The 21743-nt window shown below is 30.9% G+C and overlaps 1 protein-coding gene across 1 annotated transcript; it reads right to left on the reverse strand.

Annotated features, from left to right (window-relative positions):
- Nucleotides 1-827: 827 nt before the first annotated feature.
- Nucleotides 828-2184, reverse strand: LOC115716716 (pathogenesis-related protein R major form-like). Its single transcript, XM_030645591.2, has one exon. It carries the CDS (start codon nucleotides 1881-1883, stop codon nucleotides 1050-1052), a length of 834 nt encoding a protein of 277 aa, XP_030501451.2. The 5' UTR covers nucleotides 1884-2184; the 3' UTR covers nucleotides 828-1049.
- Between the last annotated feature and the right edge of the window lie 19559 nt (nucleotides 2185-21743).

A 21743-nucleotide genomic window follows, 5' to 3' on the forward strand; every position in this document is an offset into this window, starting at 1 on the left:
ATTCAAAAAAGGTGGGTTTAGTGGGCCTCCTATAGACTAAATAAAGTGAAGTCTTCAAAGTTGGAAGATGTGTATGTAAAGATTTTTTTTGTTGGTGTTTTTTCTCGAATAATACTCCGCATTAAGGTGGGAGGATTTTGATAAGATGGAACCCGACCAAAGTTGGAAGATGTGTATGTAAGGATATTTTTTGGTTAGTATTTTTTCTCGAATAGTAGTTGACATCAAGGTGGGAGGATTTTGATTAGCTAGAATTTGAGTATGTTTTCGGTAAATATTCAGTATTGCACTAGACTGACGCATAAGATAAAAAAGAAGAGTACATATTTTTTGTTGGTTTTTAAATGAAGATAATTATTTTTTGCATCATTTCAAAAACAACGCTAATAAAAAACTATTAGCGACTATGGTATATATGTCGGTTTTTTTAAACGGGCGTAAATTCTTTAAATGACACTTAATTATAAATCAATAGGAATTATACTTTTTGTAGTAGTGATTGGATTGGTTAGGTGATCCAAATCTTAGATGTGATCCAATCAAAGTTCTCCTTTTGAAAACAAAGTAAAAAAAATGATATTACTATTTACTACCATGAGTGGTGTTAATATTACCCACGTAACATGAGGTATCATAAGTGTGCGAGTAATGATATGGACCATTTATACACCAAAATATTCTGTTAGGTCCTTTTTTTCATATTCTATACCCGTTTAGGTGGTAATAATTGTTTTTAATTTAGTGGGAGTGGGAGTGGGACTGCGAGACTACATCGATCGCACGGCTTACTTACAAATTTATAAAGCTTAATACATGTACTATATTAATTAAAGCAAAGAGGAAAACAGGCCTTTATTATTTCTTTTATGCATTTCATGCTGGTACAACGAAGTACAACAACAAGAGTTACCACTACTATACGTACCTATACGTATAGCTAATGCTATATAACCAAAACCAAGATCTGTAAGAAAAAACAGATCGCAACCAGAACCCCAATATAAGCATGGTATCCGTATATATATATATCTTACTTGAGATATTCTCACTCACATTACCATGCCATCAACCATTTCCAAAGGAAAATTACGAGAAGAACCTCTAGGGCAAAACACAACCCTGTAGTTTGTTCCACCTGGGCAAGTGAAAGTACTGGTGGGATCATCTTGAGGATAACTATAAGCATCGGGACACCTCGTCTTGAAGAACCTCGAAAAGTTTGTAGGCCCACATGACCCACGCCCATTGTTGCAACAATATTCATTGGTCTTAAAAACCGTACAAGGGTTATTGCAACCACCTGCGGTTCTCAGCTCACGAGGGCACTGTCCATTGATGTCAGCGGTGCACCGTATTCCCCTGCACGCGCCACTAGTGGGGCTAAACTCCATGGGAATGTTGAACCCATCGATCACAGAAATGTCAATGAAATCCATGTTACCGAACTGGTTGAGAGCGTATTCGGCCAAGGTGTTGGGAGGAACACCCCATCCTTTACACTCTAAGCTCCCACAGTCTCCGGTTTCGCACCGGCCTCGGCCGCTGCCATCAAAATGGCAATTGGTACGACCCCAAATACGTGCCATGGCTGTCCCTGGCGCCACCCATAGGTTCCAGCCCTGCCCGGGATCTAGGCGGCGACCACCACCGGGGCTGGCAGCGGCCCAGACGGTGTAGGGACAGTCATTGCGGATATCGAAAGTGGCAGCGTGGATGTTGATAGAAAAATGGACCAAGAGGATGAAGAGGAAGGAGAGGGAAAAGCTGGCTGAGTGTAACATTTTGTTCATTTTTCTTAGTATGGTACTGTGATTACTTATGCTAGAATACGTGGATTTAGGTGGGTTTATATAGGTGTAGAGGGGTCCCTTATTTTGATGCATTTATTTGTGTTTTTTTCTTTAAGAAGATAAAAGCACTGATTTTGATCATAGTTCGTTAGAGTAGCATTATCTTTTAATAATAAAGTAGTGGCGGCTTTTGTATTAATTAAATAATTTTGGGAAGTGTGGTGCCGGGAGGGGGCGGCTGTCGATATCTAATATATATTTGGATAAACAAGAAAAAAAGAGCAATGCCTTTTAATTATAGCGTGGTCGATGGATCGAGCTATAATATTGGTGACCTTGACTTAATTAATATAATGTATAGAAGGCTTGTGAAAACTTTCATTTACATTTTTTAGTTAAGGTGCCACAATTAATTACTTCATTTATATATATACTAGTGCATGCATGTGGATGCGTGTATATTATTATATAAATTAAAATCAAATGAAGAATATATAAAAATTAATTTGAGAAATTTTCTTAAAAAAAATAAATGAACAAATAAATAAAGAAATTTTTACACCAAAAATACAAAATGAAATTTTTATTACATAAATACTTATACACGGTTACCTCAATATTTTTACATTTTTTCTTTATTTTATTACATATATACCACATGCACACTCCCCCATGCATATGACACGTGCATCTCCCCCATCCCTCTTCAATCAATCATCAATCACTTCCCTCTCTTTTTTTTTTCATTTTTTCCTTTAAGTTTTCATTTCTTTTCAGTTTTTTTTTTTTTAAATATCTTGTAACCTCCATTGATGACTTATATCAATCATACCTTACATCATTTCCTTCTCTTTTTCTCTTTTTATTTTTTTTTTATTTTTATTATTTTCAATTTCTTTTCAGTTTTTTTTTTTTTTTAAAAAAATAAAACCTCCATAGCTGAACACTTCTCCTTCCCCTGTGCCAAAGAAAAGTTCTAAAATGGGATTGGAATCTGTAGCTAATAGGAATAAGGGCAAACGTCATGTTGTTCAAGACGATGACTTCGATTTTGCTCCTCAATTGTCGAAACGTAAGCGAGCTCCTTCTAAAAAGAAATCAAAGGTTGCTGCCTATGAAAAAATTTCTCATGCTCCTGCTAAAAAAATGATTAGGATAGTGCTCCTCTTCGATCGCAGGTTTGTTTTCGGTTTCTTTTTGGTTTTCCCCCATTTTTGAAATTTTTTCATATTCAACTTTTGTAGTTTTTGTGTTTATTGATTTCTCATTTTGTAATAGTTTTTTCATAGTTTTTTAATAGTTTAAACACCTTCCGTATGTATTTTTTTTAATATATTTTTTTTATCTAGTTGTTTCCTGTCCATTTTTATATCATCAATGGGTAACAATGAGATTTATCATGGATGTTGACGTTCAAAGAGTTTTTCCTGTAATTTAGTTTGTATACAGTTGTTTTGTAGTTTTATTATTGTTTTGCTACTTGCATATGTTATTTCATTATAAAACTAATATGCAACTATTTGCACAAAACTTATTATGTATAACTACTACTTCTTAGTCCCCGTCAAATTAAATTCCTGCATAATATATAAACTATCATAAAACGATAATGCAACTATAAGGCAACCAAAACAAAAAATAAACAGACTTATACGTAACTGGTTGTACCTTAATTCGAATTTACTCTTCTTATTGTGTTTTTTTAAAAAATATATTTATATTGGAAACCAGTAATCAATCAAAATGCAACTGTATATAACGTAGATGTATTATTCATGAGGTTTTTTTAAAAAAAAAAATTCACATCATACATTGTTTTGGATTTGGTGGGAGCTCCAGATCTGTTTGTTACAGATCTACATTTCATGAATCTGGATTTCGATATTAGGGGAGTTGTTTTGATCGAATAAAACAGAAAACAAATGTGTAATTTCAGTTTCTTCACAGTTATTCTGATTTTTTTTCGTCATTTTCTGTTTAGATCATTGCATGTCTTCTTTTCTAGTTGATTTTGCCAGAATTAATGGTTGTATTTTCCTCCTTTTGGTTTCATTTTAGTTGTTTTGCGTTTTTGAAACGATCGAGGTATGTTCATCTTCATCGTTCGCTCTGTACAGCTGAAGGCTTAGTGCATGTGGTATTTTTGTAAATATTTGTATGTGGACTATATAAATGTTTAATGGGTCGGCCCATAGTATTTTTGTAATTTTTTTTCTTTTTTGTATTTTTCTGTTTTTTTCCCTAAATTAATGCATATTATTTAATTAATAATTTTTAATTAATTTAAAATAATTTTTGAAAAAATTAAATAAAAAAAACTTTAGGGAGAATCCTTAAGTAAACTATAGTATATTATAATATTTCAATCTTGAAAAATAAAATATTAATTTACCTAATTAGTTAAATATGATAAATTTATTTAGTAATTTTTTTTTTTTTTAAAAAAAAAACCATTATAATTTTCTCTATGAATATATAATAGAGAATAACTAGTACAATAACATATTTCTTGACCCTTCATTATTATATTCCAATTATGAATAGCACTATTTTAAGGTTCTCTTCCATAATCAAGAAGATAAAATAAGGATTTGTTTGGTGCGCCGTATTACACCGTATTATATTGTATAGTATTATATTAAATTATATTTTGTGCAATATTTTTATGTAAAACTATATGTGGTATTAACTTTTATGGACACCTAAATATATAATATTTTAGTATAAATTAAAGTTTAACATAGTATTATATAAAGATATGATATATAATCTAATTCAATATAATACAATACAATACAATACGACTTAATACGACGTTCCAAACGAACCCTAATTACATTAATATTTTTTTTGGCTAATTCACACTCTCAAAAAATATATACCTATCTATTGAGAAATTAACATACATTTATACATAGTCTTGTCTTTGTGACATGGTGTGAAAGTTTTGTTCTTTTGTGCTTTGTGTTTGCGTACTTCTTATTGGTGCTTTTGGTTTTTTATGGCTACGTCGTCTACTCTCGTTGACACTAATGTGGATCGTTTATTGATTATTTCACTAGAAGAGGAAGAGGAACCTGCAGTCAGTTATGAAGGGCCACTAATAGAGGATGCTGAAGTCGATACCAGATGGAGCATTGTGGGATATTTTTTAACTGATACGCCAATCGATTTCATGGCGATGCAAAACATAATGGCGGTGCTTTGGAAGCCTAGTATGGGTGTGTATGTGAAGGAGTTAGGGGGAAACAAATATATTTTTCAATTTTATCATGAAATAGACATACAAAGGGTGATTGATAGGAGTCCTTGGACATTTAAGAATGCTCAACTCATTTTTGAAAGGTTGAAACCAAGAGATGTCCCTCGGGATGTACCTTTGCATCATCTTGATATATGGGTGTAATTATATGATATTAGATCAGGGTTCAAAGCGGAACGAGTACTTCGAGATGCTGGGAATTATATTGGTAGCTTTATTAAGGCCGATGAGAATAATTTTAATAGTATTTGGAGAGACTATTTCTGGGTTCGAGTTCAGCTCGATATCGAAAAACCGTTGAAGCGTAGAATGAAGTTGTAGCAGGTTGGTGGCGATTGGTTTTGGATTAATTTCCAGTATGAGTTTGTGTCGACTTTCTATTCCATTTGTGGGTTATTGGGCATACAGAGCAGTATTGTTCCCGTTTGTTTATTTAGCCAATTACCATGATTGTTAAACCGTATGGCACCTTTATGAAGGCGAAACCAAAAAGAACACATTATGTAATGGGGGCTAAATGACTTCGGTTTGGTTCGTTTGGTACAACTAACTATGGAGGTACGGTGGTGGCCGATCTCAGTCGGTCAGGGCCGAGTGAAATCTCAAATTTCTAGGGACACAATGTGGCTATCAACCCGATTTTCACAAGTCAAGGAGAAAATTGTGGCTTTCATTTATCTCCTGATATTATGCGAGAAAATTGTGAGAGTAAAGGGTGGGAGGCGGTAGAGGTTGTCAATTAAAATTTGGAAGAGGAGGGAATAGTTTTTGTGGACTCCATACGTAAAAGAATAGGCAAGGAAATTTTATTGGGCCTGTTTGGCCTAAGGAGAGTATTGATGTGTACATGGGGGATACTAAAGCTACTGTTTCAAAAAACATTATAATGGCAGGCTAAACCGATCGCACTCGCCAGTCATTATGAGTACACTAAGTTGGAATTGACACAGGCTTGGGAACCCGGGGACTATTCAATTCCTTAAAGATATGATTTATCAAAAGAAGCCCACGTTTATTTTCCTATGCGAGACACTCTGTTTGAAAGCAAGATTGGAGCTTCTGTCTTCTCAGCTAGGCTATGGAAGGGCTCTTTTCTGTTGATGCTCAGGGAAGGGGAGGAGGGTTAGCAATGTTGTGGAAGAATAAGGACGAAGCTTAGGTGCTCAGTTGTTCTCAAAACCATATCAATATGGTGGTGTGAGAAGGTAATTCTCAAACTTTGCATCATACGGGTTTGTATGGAGAACCTAATCGTTCTTTGTAGAGAAACACTTGGAATCTTATGCGCTTGTTGAAAGAAGAAAATAATCTTCCTTGGTGTATTATTGGGAATTTGAACAATTTTCTTAGTCAAGATGATAAAAAGGGTTGCAATCCTTATCCTAGTTGGCTTATAGAGGGTTTCGAAGAAGCTATCTCACATTGTGATTTAGTGAATTTAGAGCTTGTGGGTCACCCGTTTAGTTGGAAAAAGAGTAGAGGTACTGATAGTTGGATTGAGGTGAGGTTGGACAGGGCTTTATCTAACTCTTCTTGGATGAGTTTGTTTCCTAATGCAAGCTTGACTAACCTAGTTTTTTCCACGTCAGATCAGTGCCCTTTATTTTTAGACCCCTATTTTCATTTTCAGGCAGCTTCTAAGGTGTTTCGGTATGAAAATGCATGGTTGAGAGACTCTAATTGTTATGCTATTATCTAGTAGCAATAGGAAGCTTGTTTGTCGGGTAATATATTGTTGATAAAGTGGCTACTCTTTAGGGTCCTCTTAGTGTGTGGAGAAAGAGCTTAACTGATGATTTTAAGGAGAGGATTCAAAGCTGCAAAACCAGAATTGGAGTTCTTAAAGGCCGGTTGGATCATGTTGCTTCTATTATTGAGTACAAGGAGGTGAGAAAACAACTTGCTGAAATTTATCATCAAAAAAAAATTTTTTGGACGCAAAGATCAAAGCAATTTTTGCTTAGGGAAGGTGACCGAAAAACAAGATACTTCCATGCTGCTTCTAGCTCTAGGCAAAGGAATAATTTCATCCATGAATTAAAGGATGAAACCGGTTCTTGGGTCCAATGGGAGTCGGGGTTACCCCAGATAATGATAAATTACTTCACTGATATTTTTCACTCAATGGGGACGCAATGTGCTGAAGTTCTTGATGTTATTCAACCTTCCTCCATTAGGAGGACAATGTTGCCTTGTTACAGTCGGTTCTGGAGGAGGAGGTCCGGCAAGCCATCTTCCAAATGCACCCAGACAAGTCGCCTGGACCCGATGGGTTGACTCCTGCATTCTATCAGAAGTGTAGGCATATTGTTGGCAAGGATATTGTCAAGCTAGTTCAGGATTTTTTCCAATCCAAGGTCATGCCTCGAGATCTAAATGCTATTAATCTTGTTCTCATTTTGAAAAAGAAATCTCCTTCCGTCATGGGTGATTTGACACCAATTTCTCTTTGTAATGTTTTATAAAAAATTATTTTGAAAGTCATAGCTAATCGGCTCAAAAGTTTATTGTCGAAGGTAATCTCATAGTTTTAGAGTGCGTTTATTCCTGAAAGGCTCATTATTGACAATGTTCTTGTCTCGTTTGAGATCTTACATTATCTGAGACGTAAGCAACATGTGAAAATAGTTGTATGGCTCTAAAATTAGAAATGAGTAAGGCATATGCTAGAATGAAATGGTCTTTTCTACAAGCTATTTTAGTTCAGACGGGTTTTGCAGAGGCTTGGGTCGATATGATCATGGAGTGTCTTCGAACTATTTCTTATAACATTGTTCATGGTGGAGAAATTATGGGTCCTAATATCCCGTCTCGGGGTATCTGTCAGGGAGATTCACTGTCTCCGTATCTGTTCATTATTTGTGCAGAAGGTCTTTCTGCTCTTATTCATCTGTATGAGGAGAGGAAGTGGATTCATGGTTGTCAGGTGGCTCGAGCGGCTCCTTATGTCTCTCATATGTTGTTTACCAATGATAGCTTTCTTTACTATAAGGCAAATAGGGAAGAGGCACAACATGTCTTGGAGTTGCTTAACAAGTTTGAAAGAGCGTCGGGGCAAAAGGTGAACATGAGTAAGTCATCCGTTTTTTTTTTGAATTCTAATATTGATGTTGGGCCTATCACACTATTTTTTCAACTCATGCAAGGAGAACTCGTATGTTATCTCTACTCATGTGGCTCTTCATGATTGCAGGGTCAACAATTATTCACTAAAAATTGATTCTTTTGAATCGGACGAGGGAGTGTTAGAGGACTTGTTTGACCAAAGGGAGGATGAGACCATTTTCCATATTATGGTCAGCTGCTCTTTTACAAAAGCCTGCATCGACAGGGGTCTGGGAGTTTCTTTTGGAGGGGGTGAAGGTGCTATTTTTTGTAGCTAGTTCGATAATTTTTGTAAGTCTCATCTCGTGGAGTATATTGATAAGCTTGCTATGATACTCTGAGGCATTTGGGTGCCCTTAATGATTTGGTTCAGAGTAACAAGATTATGTCCGTGGAGAGGGTGGTGAATGCTGCAATTACTTACCTTGATTCTTGAAAAATTGCTCAGCTTGAAAAGGTGTTGTATTGAAAATTTCTGGTCTGAATACAACTGTTAATGAGCACTGGACTAAACCTTGTATTGGTGAGATAAAGGTTAATTGCGATGCTGCTATTTTTTATAGTGATAATAGTCTCGGATTGGGTTAGATTGCTCGGAATCATGAAGTTGTGTTCATGGAAGCTTCAGTTGTTAGAACTTGCGGTCAACTTGACCTTTTTTATGGCACAAGCTATGTCTTTAAAGGAGGCTCTGAGTTGGGTGAAAAGCAAGTGGGTGGACGGTGATGTGCCTGCTGGTGTGATATTGGAGTTAGATTCTCTGCTGCTGGTTCAAGCTAGCCGTTCAAAAGAAGAAACAGTATTTGTCTCCTGTGGGCCTAATTATCTAGGACGACATTGCTCTTATGCAGTCCTTTGTTTTGTTTTCAATTTCAATCAATTTTGTTAAACGGTCTAGGAACCAAGCAACTAATTTTTTAGCTCGTTCTTCTGGTTCTATTCCTGACCGTATTTCCCGCGGAGGGTTTGTCCCTACTAGTTTGGAAGCTATTTTGATAGGTGATTAAATTTAAGGAAAATTTAATTTATGGTGAAAAAAAGTACAATAACTTTTTTTTACAAAAAAATAATTAAGTCCAATTTTTTCGATTTTAGTAATTTATAAAAGGTGACTTAATCTCTTTTATATAAGTGTAAGTGTGTAACTCAATTCTTAAATTACTAAATAATTTTGACAACAAATTAATTGCCAAAAAATACATAAAATAAAATTATACATTTCATTAATTAAAACTTAAATTTTAAATTATATATTACACAAATTTCTTAATTAATAAACTAAATATTAACCATATTATATAAGTTCTTGCAAAATTACAAATTATACATGCTTTTAATGTTGGAAATTATTTTACCAAGATCTTAGATCTACTCACAAGTATGTTTATTAACATCCTAAATAAGAACTTTCTAAAACGATAAATTAAACACATATAAAGTTTAAGAAACCTTACATTGGGTGCAGCGGAATAATATGACTCCTTCCGTTCAGATATTTAGCCCTTGATTCCTTTCTGTAGCAGAGCATTATAAATATCTGAACCTGGATCTCTTTCTCTGAATCTTTGATGCTGAAACTCCTTTGCTGATGATCTTTCTTCACGATCTTCCTCACTATGATTGAGGTATCACTTGATGTGTGTGGGCACTACTCTAATCACTAAGGATTTCGAAATTGAAGAGGGAAGGAGAAAGAGAAGGGTCAGCCAAAGATAGGGAGAGAGAAGGCTCAGGTTTTCTGAATCAGAAGTCTGAAGAAAAGTGTAATTTTCCTGAAGCCTTCATTATCTATTTATAGCATTCCACTAGGGTTAGATTTGAATTATATGGCATTAAAATAATGAAAAAATGAACTTAAAATAGCTACAAAGGTGGCCGGCCATACACTTAGTGGATTGGGCCTTGCTTTTTGCAATTTTGCAATTTTAACACCTTTTGTATCTGATTTTCTCAAAAATGCTAATTTCCTAATTCAACCATTTAAATGCCAATTCTAACTATTTAATAACTATAAATAATTATTAAATAATATTGTCATTTATCATATTTATTAATTGAACCATACAAAGTATCATAATTAACAAATATGCCCCTAAAACTCTTTCTTTACAATTTTGCCCTTACTTAGTGAAAAATTCACAAATAGACATAGTCTAATTTGAGAATTATAATTGATTAATCAAAACCAATTACATGAGTCTTACAAGCAATATTATCTCAACTAGTGGGGGGACCATGGGTCTATATAACCGAGCTTCCAATAAGTAGATCAAGAATTTAGCACTAAAATTCACTAACTTATTAATTCTTCGTTGAATCCACGCATAGAACTTAGAATTGCACTCTCAGTATATAGAATGCTCTATATGTTCCACCATATAGACACATCATTAGTTATCCATTGTTATAATCCTAATTTGATCAATTATCCTCTATATGAATGATCTACACTGTAAAGGGATTAAATTACCGTTACACCCTACTATGTATTTTATCCTTAAAACACTTGACCCCGTATAAATGATATTTCAGCTTATGTGAAATGAGATCTCCACCATTTATTTTCGTTTGGTCAAGCTCGAAGGAGATCATCCTTTGCTTACTATTCGCCAGATAGAAGCTATAGATTCCATGTTTATGCTAGCGCTCCCACTCAATTGCACTACCGTGTTCCCAAAAAGTACGTATCACCCTGACCTAAAAGTAGGCTTAACTAACAATTCAAGGAACACGAATAGCCTTTAAAGATTGAGCCTAATCATAACAGGATTAAGATCATTTGATTTAGGATCAACTAGGCGATATTGACTTGAATAGATTTTACGGTAAGTTTAATTAAATCTAAGTCAAAGTTCAATATCGGTTCCTTCCGATGCATACTCCATACATCCAACCTGAGCTTTACTTTAACCAATGTTCTGGAAAGAACATAGTATTTCTCCAAATACAAGTAAACTCTTGTTGTAGATTATCATATCAGTAAAACCCTGTGTCTGATAAATCTAGGAAACTTTATTCACATAGTCATGCTTACTTTCCAATGTGTTGACGGCACAATAAACAGGATCAAGTATGTGAAAAGGGTTTCAGATGAATCTATACATTATGTACATATAATCATTAAATAAATCATGTGAACCATGCAACATTAAATGTTATTTCTGATCTATATTAATAAGTAAATCTGATTATATTGAAATGAGTTTTATTTAGGGCATAAAACCCAACATTTAGTATATAAATGAATATATTAGTAGTATTAAAATGAAAAGTATATGTATATCCTATGTTCAAAATTAAAAAATTGATATGTAATTAGTAGTATTAATTATTATTTTAATCATTAGAATATGATCATATGTAATTATGTAAAGAGTATATATAAGATCTAAATTTTTTATAAATTTTAATTTATAAATTTACTTATACCAACTAATAGTTATAATAAATTAATAATCTTATATTGATAGCGAAGGCTATTTCATAGTAATTTAAAAGAAAAAAATAGGTTTTATATGCTTTTTCAACATATTTCTATTACTATATATCTATATATTTCATAATGAATAAATAAATTGAAATCTTGAAAAAAAAATGCTCTCACGAAAAGAAGGAAAAACAAGAAATAAAAGTTATTGGTGAATTTTTTATTATAATTAGAAGAATTAATTAGATACATAGTACATATCGTATATTTAAAATTAAAAAGTTGTGGTTAAATATATTTTATATGCACACTTATAAGTAGGGGTGTTTATTGGACCACATTCAATATTTTTAGGATTATCCAGATCTAATCTAATTATTTATTAGATGTTAGATTTTACCATCCGATCTAATTAATTTTAGTCATCCAATTGATCCAACATCCATTGGATGTTAGATTGGATCGGTTCAATCCATCATGCACATAAAAAAAAATAATATTAATAATATGAAAAATCCAAAAAAAAAATTATAAAAACAAAAAATAAACCAATGTACATTACAAAAAATGAATCGAAACTATATTTATACCTTAATATGGACGTTGAGATTCAATATTTTCTCAACAAATATCAGTGGCCGGAGTTATACCTGTTGGAATTATTTTACCAGGATCTTAGATCTACTCACAAGTATGTTGATTAACAACCTAAATACGAACTTCTAAAACGATAATAAATTAAACACATATAAAGTATGAGAAACCTTACATTGGGTGCAGCGGAATAATATGTCTCCTCCCACTCAGATCTCTAACCCTTGATTCTTTTCTGTCGCAGAGTATAATCAAGATTTGAGCCCGAATGTCCTTCTTTGTTGACTCTGAATTCTACACAGCCTTCCTCACTATGATTGAGGGTATTACTTGATGTGTGTGGGCACTACTCTAGTGTCTCCCAAGTCATAAGAAGGTGAGTTCCTAGAAACTCTCCCACTACGACAAGGCACCGTGAATTATGTCTAAGAAAACTAAATGGTATTGATCTCTTCGGTTGTGACAAGACAACAGAGGCAGTGGGATCATCATATGTTATATAAGATGATAGAACACTTTTGAAATCAAGAATTAAATATCTCCTTTATTTGCTACTTGTTTTCAGACTTAGTCATTATCCTAGAAAAGTAGTATTTGTTTGAACAAACACTTTCTTATCTATTGACAATGGGATGGTCCACCCCTAATCACTTAGAAAAGCTAACAAACCATGGTTAACAGTTCTAGCTTTTCTTAAGATTTTTGATTAGGTCATCCATGAATCTAGTAATGTTTTACATTAAGTGTACAACCATTACATCATTCTGAAATTGTATTACCATAGAAGGAATTAGGCAACGACTAGTAACTAATCATTAACATGCAACTCGAAATTTCTGGGGAGGTAAGTTTGGATATAATTCAAAAATCAATTTAATGATCTTTGAACTGCATATCTACTAACTATTTCTCCACCCCTATCAGTTCGCAAGATCTTTAACCACTTACCTTAATGGTTTTAACCATTGCTAGAAATTAATGAAATTTTTCAAACATTTCAAATTTCTTTGCTAAAAGGTATAATCTAGAGTTATCGTTTTAAGAATACAACGAAAAACTCATATCCACCCCTGAATGTACATCCATCTGCGAATGAGATGAACTACTTTCAGTGGATATAGGTATATTAACTCTTTGCAGAGATTGATCTTGTCAAATCCACTATGAACAAGATACAAATGCCATAGATTAAAAAAAATGTGGTAGTGTCTATGATGACATAGGTTTAATTACATCAAAGAGTTCTTAGAATACTGCTAGTGGATCCTGGTCACAGAATACCTAACTCATATTCCATACAGTTTTAATCCATTAATAGAAGATAGATATTAAACACTTGAGAAAGTGTAACTGTATTGTATTCTGGAATTAGAAATATAAGAAAATTTCTGTTTGGATTCTAAAATTAAAGTCAAAGACTTAAATTCAACCAAATATAATGAGAAATTCTTTCTTGGACCACCACTACTAATACAAACTCTAAGTCAGATTTGCCCATACAAGTAGGAGATTTCTAAGATTGAGGATTTATATCAATTGGGAATAGAATTTCGGGATTATAATCATATGCGTCATTTAATTTGTTAAGAGAAAATATAATGACATGAAATGATTTATAGACCATTCATCTAATGATATGTTTTCAAAGCTAATTCGAAATGAATAAGCTAAGAGGAATTAGGATAATTTCGTTTATAAATAAGAATCCAACGATGCTTCGATTAGCGAAAGACAAAGTAATCTTATTTATGTAATCTTATTATTTTTTATTGTAAAAATACTAGTCTAAGGTGTCATCAATTGATGAACAGCTAGATGTTGCATATACAATATTTATCTTTCGAGATCTTACACTATTATGTATGTCTAATGGTGAAAATCTATTAGGGATTTATCTCATTAGAAAAACAAACATGTTAGACCAACAATGAAGATTCGAAATTAAAGTACAACTTAATAACAGAAAATAACATGGTTCAATATAAATTCATACACAATTCAGAAATTATAAACATATAGCAAGTAGGAATGACTAGTGAAAATACTAAAACATACAATCCTAAATAATTTCCAAGGTTTTCAACAAACTGATACAGTGTCCCGGTAGGCGAGAGTCAAAGCATCATTTATTGAATAGAGTTGTCAGCTCATCTAAAATAGAAACCATTCTAGCAACCTTTTATTCGATCAAAATAAGAATCCAACGTTGTCCCGGTAGGCGAGAGTCAAGGTTATTCTTATTTTATGAGCTTCCACCATTGTTTCATGTTTTATGAGTTTATCTCTAAGTAGTCACCGTAGGGGAGAGTCTAAATAGAGACGAAAACTCACAAAACACTTATCAAATGAAATCTTACGGTGTTAAATGCGTTCAACGAATAACCATCCATAGGGGGACGAAGTCTAGCGTCTCGAGGTTATATTGAAAACATTTAACTTTTGTAAGACCAACAATGGAGATCGAATATCTTAATAATAATCAAGCTCATTATTTAAAGTGAGTTGTATTTTCTTTGATTCTCTTTATTTAACTTATTTATTTTAAATATATATTTATTTAAAATTTCCAATTTCGAATGAAAAATTCTAAACATAAATTTTAATTTAATATTTATAAATTTTACTTAGATGGATATAAAAATAACATGAATTATTTCTATCTTAGTAATAATTTCCAATAAATATTTAGAAAAATATTCAATTTAAGTTGTTACAAAATTAATATAAATTAATTTACAACTCAAATTTAATTTTCTATAAATATATATTGCATTTCGAAAAATTAAAGTATTTAAGAATACAATTTTCGAAAATGCATGTTAAAATAAAAAATTAATCCTGGAAAAATTATTCTAATTTAATGTTGGCCTAAAATTAATTAATAAAATTAATTTACAACAAAAAATATAATTTTCTTATTTAATTAAATATATAAGAAAAATTTCAAATATTTAAGTATGATGATGAAAATCAACTTAAATATTAATTTTCTATTTAATTAAATACACTAGAAAAATACTTCAAGCAAAAATATCATCTATCTAGATTTTCCTTTGACTAATTAATTCAATTTCTAATAATATACTTTAATTCAATTTATTTTAAATTAATCAAAATATGAAAAAAATCATTGATTTAAGTTGATCCAAGAATTAATTAAAATAAATAATTAATTTACAACTTAATCTATTTTTCAAGATAAAATTCGAAATTCTAGCATTTAAGAAATGCAATTTCGAAAATTGATTAATAAAATAAAGAAAAAAATATATTTTGAAAATTATTTAAATTTAGTTGAAAAAATAAATTTCAACTAAAAATAATTTTCTATTTAATTAAATGTCATGAAAAAGAAATATTTCAGTATGATGATAAAAATCAACTTAGATATTCAATTTTCAAATTAATTAAATGTATTAAATTCAAGAAATAAATAATTAAGTGTAGAGAAGACTTAATTATTAGTCTCTAGTTTAATACTAGGAAAAATTTACTTAAAATAAATTGTACCAAAATTAATTATTTAAATAATTAATTTCACAATTTATAATATCTTCCTATTGTAATATTTGAAATAATAAGTAGTCTAGAAATAACTATCTAGAAAATATCTTATTTGACTAAGTATCTTTTCCACAAAATTTGAAAAAAAAAATATCTAATTTAAGTTGTATTAGAAAAAATCTAGAACTTAAATATTTTTTTCAAATTTAAATTTAATTAAATATCAAAAATTAAGTTGTAACCACTTAATTTGAAAATATTCCATTTTAAGTTAATATTCGAAAAGATATTAACTTAAAAAATATCTAAAGAATCTTAATAACCAATGCCTAAAATTCGTCAACTTAATTTTGAAATTTGAAATTCAAAAGATATTCAGATTTAAGTTGGTTAGTTGTAGATAACTAAATATCAACTTAAATAATAATATTTAATGAAAATTTTAAATTAAGTTCCAGAAAGAATCTAGATGGTTATAATTCTATATTTAATCAAATACAAGAAAATACATATAGTTTAGCTTAGAATAAAAAATTCTTTAAACTATAATTTTCTTAAATTAATTTCAAAATAAATGAAATTAATTATGTTGCTAATCAATTTTATTAGGTTAAACTAGTGTAATTAACCTAGTACAGTTCAAATCAGGCAAATGGGCCTTCACAATTGGAGTGGTTCATGTGAGGGGGTGCTGGGTTCAGTATGTCGTACCCACTTCTATGGCTCCCAGCTGTCACACAAGGCCCAAAAGAGAGGAATTTAACCTTAATAAGAACAACTGTTATTAATTGAATAAGCCCAATAACAAAATGGGCCTAAATAAATTCTATCAAGAACTATGATATTTTATTTTAGCAACAACAACCTATATGCATCTATAATAAAATTAAACGTATAGGCTCACACAGGCACACTTTGGATGGAACCTATCATGTTGCTAGGTCATACACAGATGAAAGAAGATTGTAAATAAACCTGTTACAAATTATTATCTTGACCAAGGGAGCCATCCGATCATTAGATCTGGCAAAAAGTAACCATGGCTATTTGCAATCAAGTAATAATAGGTTTTGAAAACTTACACATAAGCTAAAACACATACTCCTCCAACAAGGTTAGTTGGATAGTTGGATGTAGGATTTATTTAATTTTAAATTAAATATTTAATTTCGAAAATAATTAATTAAATAATAAAAAAAAAATCGAAAATTTAAAAAAAAATTGAAAAATTCGAAATTTTTAAAAAATTTAAATATAAAATTAAACCTACAATTTTTGAAAAATTAGGTTTCAACCAACCTAAATATCATTTCAAAAATTTGCTAACTACTTTTAAATTTTAAATGTTATTTTATAAATAAAAATTAAATAAAAAATTAGAAAAGATAAATAAATATCTTTTTCAAATTTTAAATGTAATTTAAATAAATAAAATAACAAAATTTAAAAAATTAGCAAAATATCTTATATCATTTAAAAATTACATGATTATAAATATCTTATTTTTAAATTTAAAATAAGATAAGATATAATCAAATTTTAAAATAAGATAGATTTTTTTTAAGCAAAAAGATAAATACTAATTCTATTCAAATTCAAATTACACTAATATCTTGAATTAAATTAAAAAAAATTTAAATTAATTCAAAATGATAATTAGAATTGAATTAGGAATAGTAATAGTATAAATACAAAACTATACCAAAAATCGGAAGTTAATTCCATGAAAAAGCATGAAAAATCGAAGAAAAACAAAAAAAATTGTGAACTGTACGGACAGTTTTCGCGATCGCAGGAAAATTTCAGCACAGCCCCGATTTTTTTCAAATCTTCAAAAATTCATAACTAATTCAAATAAAATCGAAATTGAGTTCTGTAAAAGGCTAACTTGCTTAATTTTTCCCATACTATCCAATAAAAATAATTCCAGAAACAAAATCGCAATTATTTTTCACGAAAATTTACAAACATCAATCAATCATCAAATAACACTCAATACAACATGATACCATCCAAAAACATACAAACAATCGTTTTAAAGTCCAAATTTCTTGCAAGTAAATCAATTACCATGGCTCTGAGGCCAGTTGTTGGAAATTATTTTACCAGGATCTTAGATCTACTCACAAGTATGTTTATTAATATCCTAAATAAGAACTTTCTAAAACGATAAATTAAACACATATAAAGTTTAAGAAACCTTACATTGGGTGCAGCGGAATAATATGACTCCTTCCGTTCAGATATTTAGCCCTTGATTCCTTTCTGTAGCAGAGCATTATCAATATCTGAACCTGGATCTCTTTCTCTGAATCTTTGATGCTGAAACTCCTTTGCTGATGATCTTTCTTCACGATCTTCCTCACTATGATTGAGGTATCACTTGATGTGTGTGGGCACTACTCTAATCACTAAGGATTTCGAAATTGAAGAGGGAAGGAGAAAGAGAAGGGTCAGCCAAAGATAAGGAGAGAGAAGGCTTAGGTTTTCTGAATCAGAAGTCTGAAGAAAAGTGTAATTTTCCTGAAGCCTTCATTATCTATTTATAACATTCCACTAGGGTTAGATTTGAATTATATAGGATTAAAATAATGAAAAAATCAACTTAAAATAGCTACAAAGGTGGTCGGCCATACACTTAGTGGATTGGGCCTTGCTTTTTGCAATTTTGTAATTTTAACACCTTTTGTATCTGATTTTCTCAAAAATGTCAATTTCCTAATTCAACCATTTAAATGCCAATTCTAACTATTTAATAACTATAAATAATTATTAAATAATATTGTCATTTATCATACTTATTAATTGAACCATACAAAGTATCATAATTAACAAATATGCCCCTAAAACTCTTTCTTTACAATTTCTCCCTTACTTAGTGAAAAATTCACAAATAGACATAGTCTAATTTGAGAATTATAATTGATTAATCAAAACCAATTACATGAGTCTTACAAGCAATATTATCTCAACTAGTGGGAGGACCATGGGTCTATATAACCGAGCTTCCAATAAGTAGATCAAGAATTTAGCACTAAAATTCACTAACTTATTAATTCTTCGTTGAATCCACGCATAGAACTTAGAATTGCACTCTCAGTATATAGAATGCTCTATATGTTCCACCGTATAGACACATCATTAGTTATCCATTGTTATAATCCTAATTTGATCAATTATCCTCTATATGAATGATCTACACTGTAAAGGGATTAAATTACCGTTACACCCTACTATGTATTTTATCCTTAAAACACTTGACCTCGTATAAATGATATTTCAGCTTATGTAAAATGAGATCTCCACCATTTATTTTCGTTTGGTCAAGCTTGAAGGAGATCATCCTTTGGTTACTATTCGCCAGATAGAAGCTATAGATTCCATGTTTATGCTAGCGCTCCCACTCAATTGCACTACCGTGTTCCCAAAAAGTACTTATCACCCTGACCTAAAAGTAGGCTTAACTAACAATTCAAGGAACACGAATAACATTTCAAGATTGAGCCTAATCATAACAGGATTAAGATCATTTGATCTAGGATCAACTAGGGGATATTGACTTGAATAGATTTTACGGTAAGTTTAATTAAATCTAAGTAAAAGTTCAATATCGGCCCCTTCTGATGCATACTCCATACATCCAACCTGAGCTTTACTTTAACAAATGTTCTCGAAAGAACATAGTATTTCTCCAAATACAAGTAAACTCTTGTTGTAGATTATCATATCAGTAAAACCCTGTGTCTGATAAATCTAGAAAACTTTATTCACATAGTCATGTTTACTTTCCAATGTGTTGACGGCACAATAAACAGGATCAAGTATGTGAAAAAGGTTTCAGATGAATCTATACATTATGTACATATAATCATGAAATAAATCATGTGAACCATGCAACATTAAATGTTATTTCTGATCTATATTAATAAGTAAATCTGATTATATTGAAATGAGTTTTATTTAGGGCATAAAACCCAACATTTAGTATATAAATGAATATATTAGTAGTATTAAAATGAAAAGTATATGTATATCCTATGTTCAAAATTAAAAAATTGATATGTAATTAGTAGTATTAATTATTATTTTAATCATTAGAATATGATCATATGTAATTATGTAAAGAGTATATATAAGATCTAAATTTTTTATAAATTTTAATTTATAAATTTACTTATACCAACTAATAGTTATAATAAATTAATAATCTTGTATTGATAGCGAAGGCTATTTCATAGTAATTTAAAAGAAAAAAATAGGTTTTATATGCTTTTTCAACATATTTCTATTACTATAGATCTATATATTTCATAATGAATAAATAAATTGAAATCTTGAAAAAAAAAATGCTCTTACGAAAAGAAGGAAAAACAAGGAATAAAAGTTATTGGTGTTATAAAATAATATAAAGTAGATGAGAAGAAAGAAGAAGAAGATGAAGAGAGAAAGAGAAAGTGAATGAGAATTTCTGAGTTGTTTATTCCAATGGGGTGAACCCCTATTTATACAAATACAAGAGTGAGATATTAAGAAACTAAGAAAAAGGGAAACTAAGAAAAAGAGGAATGTTGATTACAATTAATGGCAATAAATAAAAGATTTGGACATCCACATAATTATTAATATTTATAACACTCCCCCTTGGATGTCCATAATAACTATCTTATTAAAAATCTTGCTGAAAACTTGATCAAAGGAAAAAGAGTATAGTGTAAACTAACTCCCCCTCATTTAGGCATTTGTGGAGATCTTCTAATCGACGAATTTCGATCTTGTCTGCTGTCTTCTCAAATGTTGATGTTGGTAATAACTTTGTAAATAAGTTTGTAAGATTGACACTCGATTGAATATGTTGAACACCAATATGCATTTTCTTGAAGCGTATAAAGAAGAATATGGTGAAATGTGTTCTAACTCTATCTCCTTCAATGTACCCTCCTTTTAGTTGAGCGATGCAACCAATATTATCTTCATAGAGAACTGTTTGTGTTGATACTTCTTTATAGAGTGCAATCTATATGTTTCTCGAATATGCTATGTCAATGATCTCACTCCCACACATTCTCTACTTGCTTCATAAAATGCAAGTATGTTAACATGATTTATAGCTTCCTCGTTAAAAACCTTCCCAGAAAAACCCAGTAGGACAAAATCTGAGCTAGGGAAAAAGAGTACAATGTATATTTCATATTCATAATTATTTGCAAGTTGCCTCGTTAAAAACCTTGCCAGGAAAACCCATTGGGACAAAACCTGAACTAAGGGAAAAAGAGTGCAACATGAATATGTCTCCCCCTCATGCACATATGATCCATAATTCTTTTGGTGATAATATATCTCATAAGATTATTGTTATCACTTTTAAAATATCACCATATATATCTTTGATCATATATTTTCTATAACTCTTTCAGAGTATCTATGGACTTCTAAATTATAGATGAGGGGTTCGTGGAACATTAGTCTTTATCCAACTAATTGTATCATTCATGTGTGTACACAACTTTGTTCATATTAAAATTTAAAATTTCAAGTAGATATGAACATAACACATTAATGGTACTATAAATTTTCATTTGTGACAATGATGGTACTCCAAGACCACGTATTTGTTCCATCTTGTTTTATGATCTTAATTTCCATATCAAATGATCATATATCTATAATTCTTGCTACATATGAAGTACTTCAGGACTTCAATACTAATGAACAAACTTTATACATTAATATTTCTCGAAATACAAAAGAAATAAAAGTTTGTTCTTCAATTAATCAAAAACTCATCAAGAGTCTATCACAACGTATATTTTACGTATTTATATTGCATAGACTACCATAGGTATTTTTCAAATAATAATTTACGTACATGTCTTTATTTCATACAAAGATCTTTGTCATATAGTGCGCGCGACTTTGAATTTATATCACTTAAGACATGTATTAAATTCTTCTAGAATTTTTAGATAAGGCTTATTTCAAATTCTCACTATATTAGGAGCTCCAAATAAATAACCTTTTGTTGCAACATTTATGTGACGCTTATAAATCCTCATAAAATATA

Source organism: Cannabis sativa, chromosome 5 (assembly GCF_029168945.1).
Source record: "Cannabis sativa cultivar Pink pepper isolate KNU-18-1 chromosome 5, ASM2916894v1, whole genome shotgun sequence".
Lineage (NCBI taxonomy): Eukaryota > Viridiplantae > Streptophyta > Magnoliopsida > Rosales > Cannabaceae > Cannabis > Cannabis sativa.

Coding starts and splice junctions, on each gene's coding strand:
- LOC115716716 (XM_030645591.2), bottom strand. CDS start 1,883: ATGCATCAAAATAAGGGACCCCTCTACACCTATATAAACCCACCTAAA.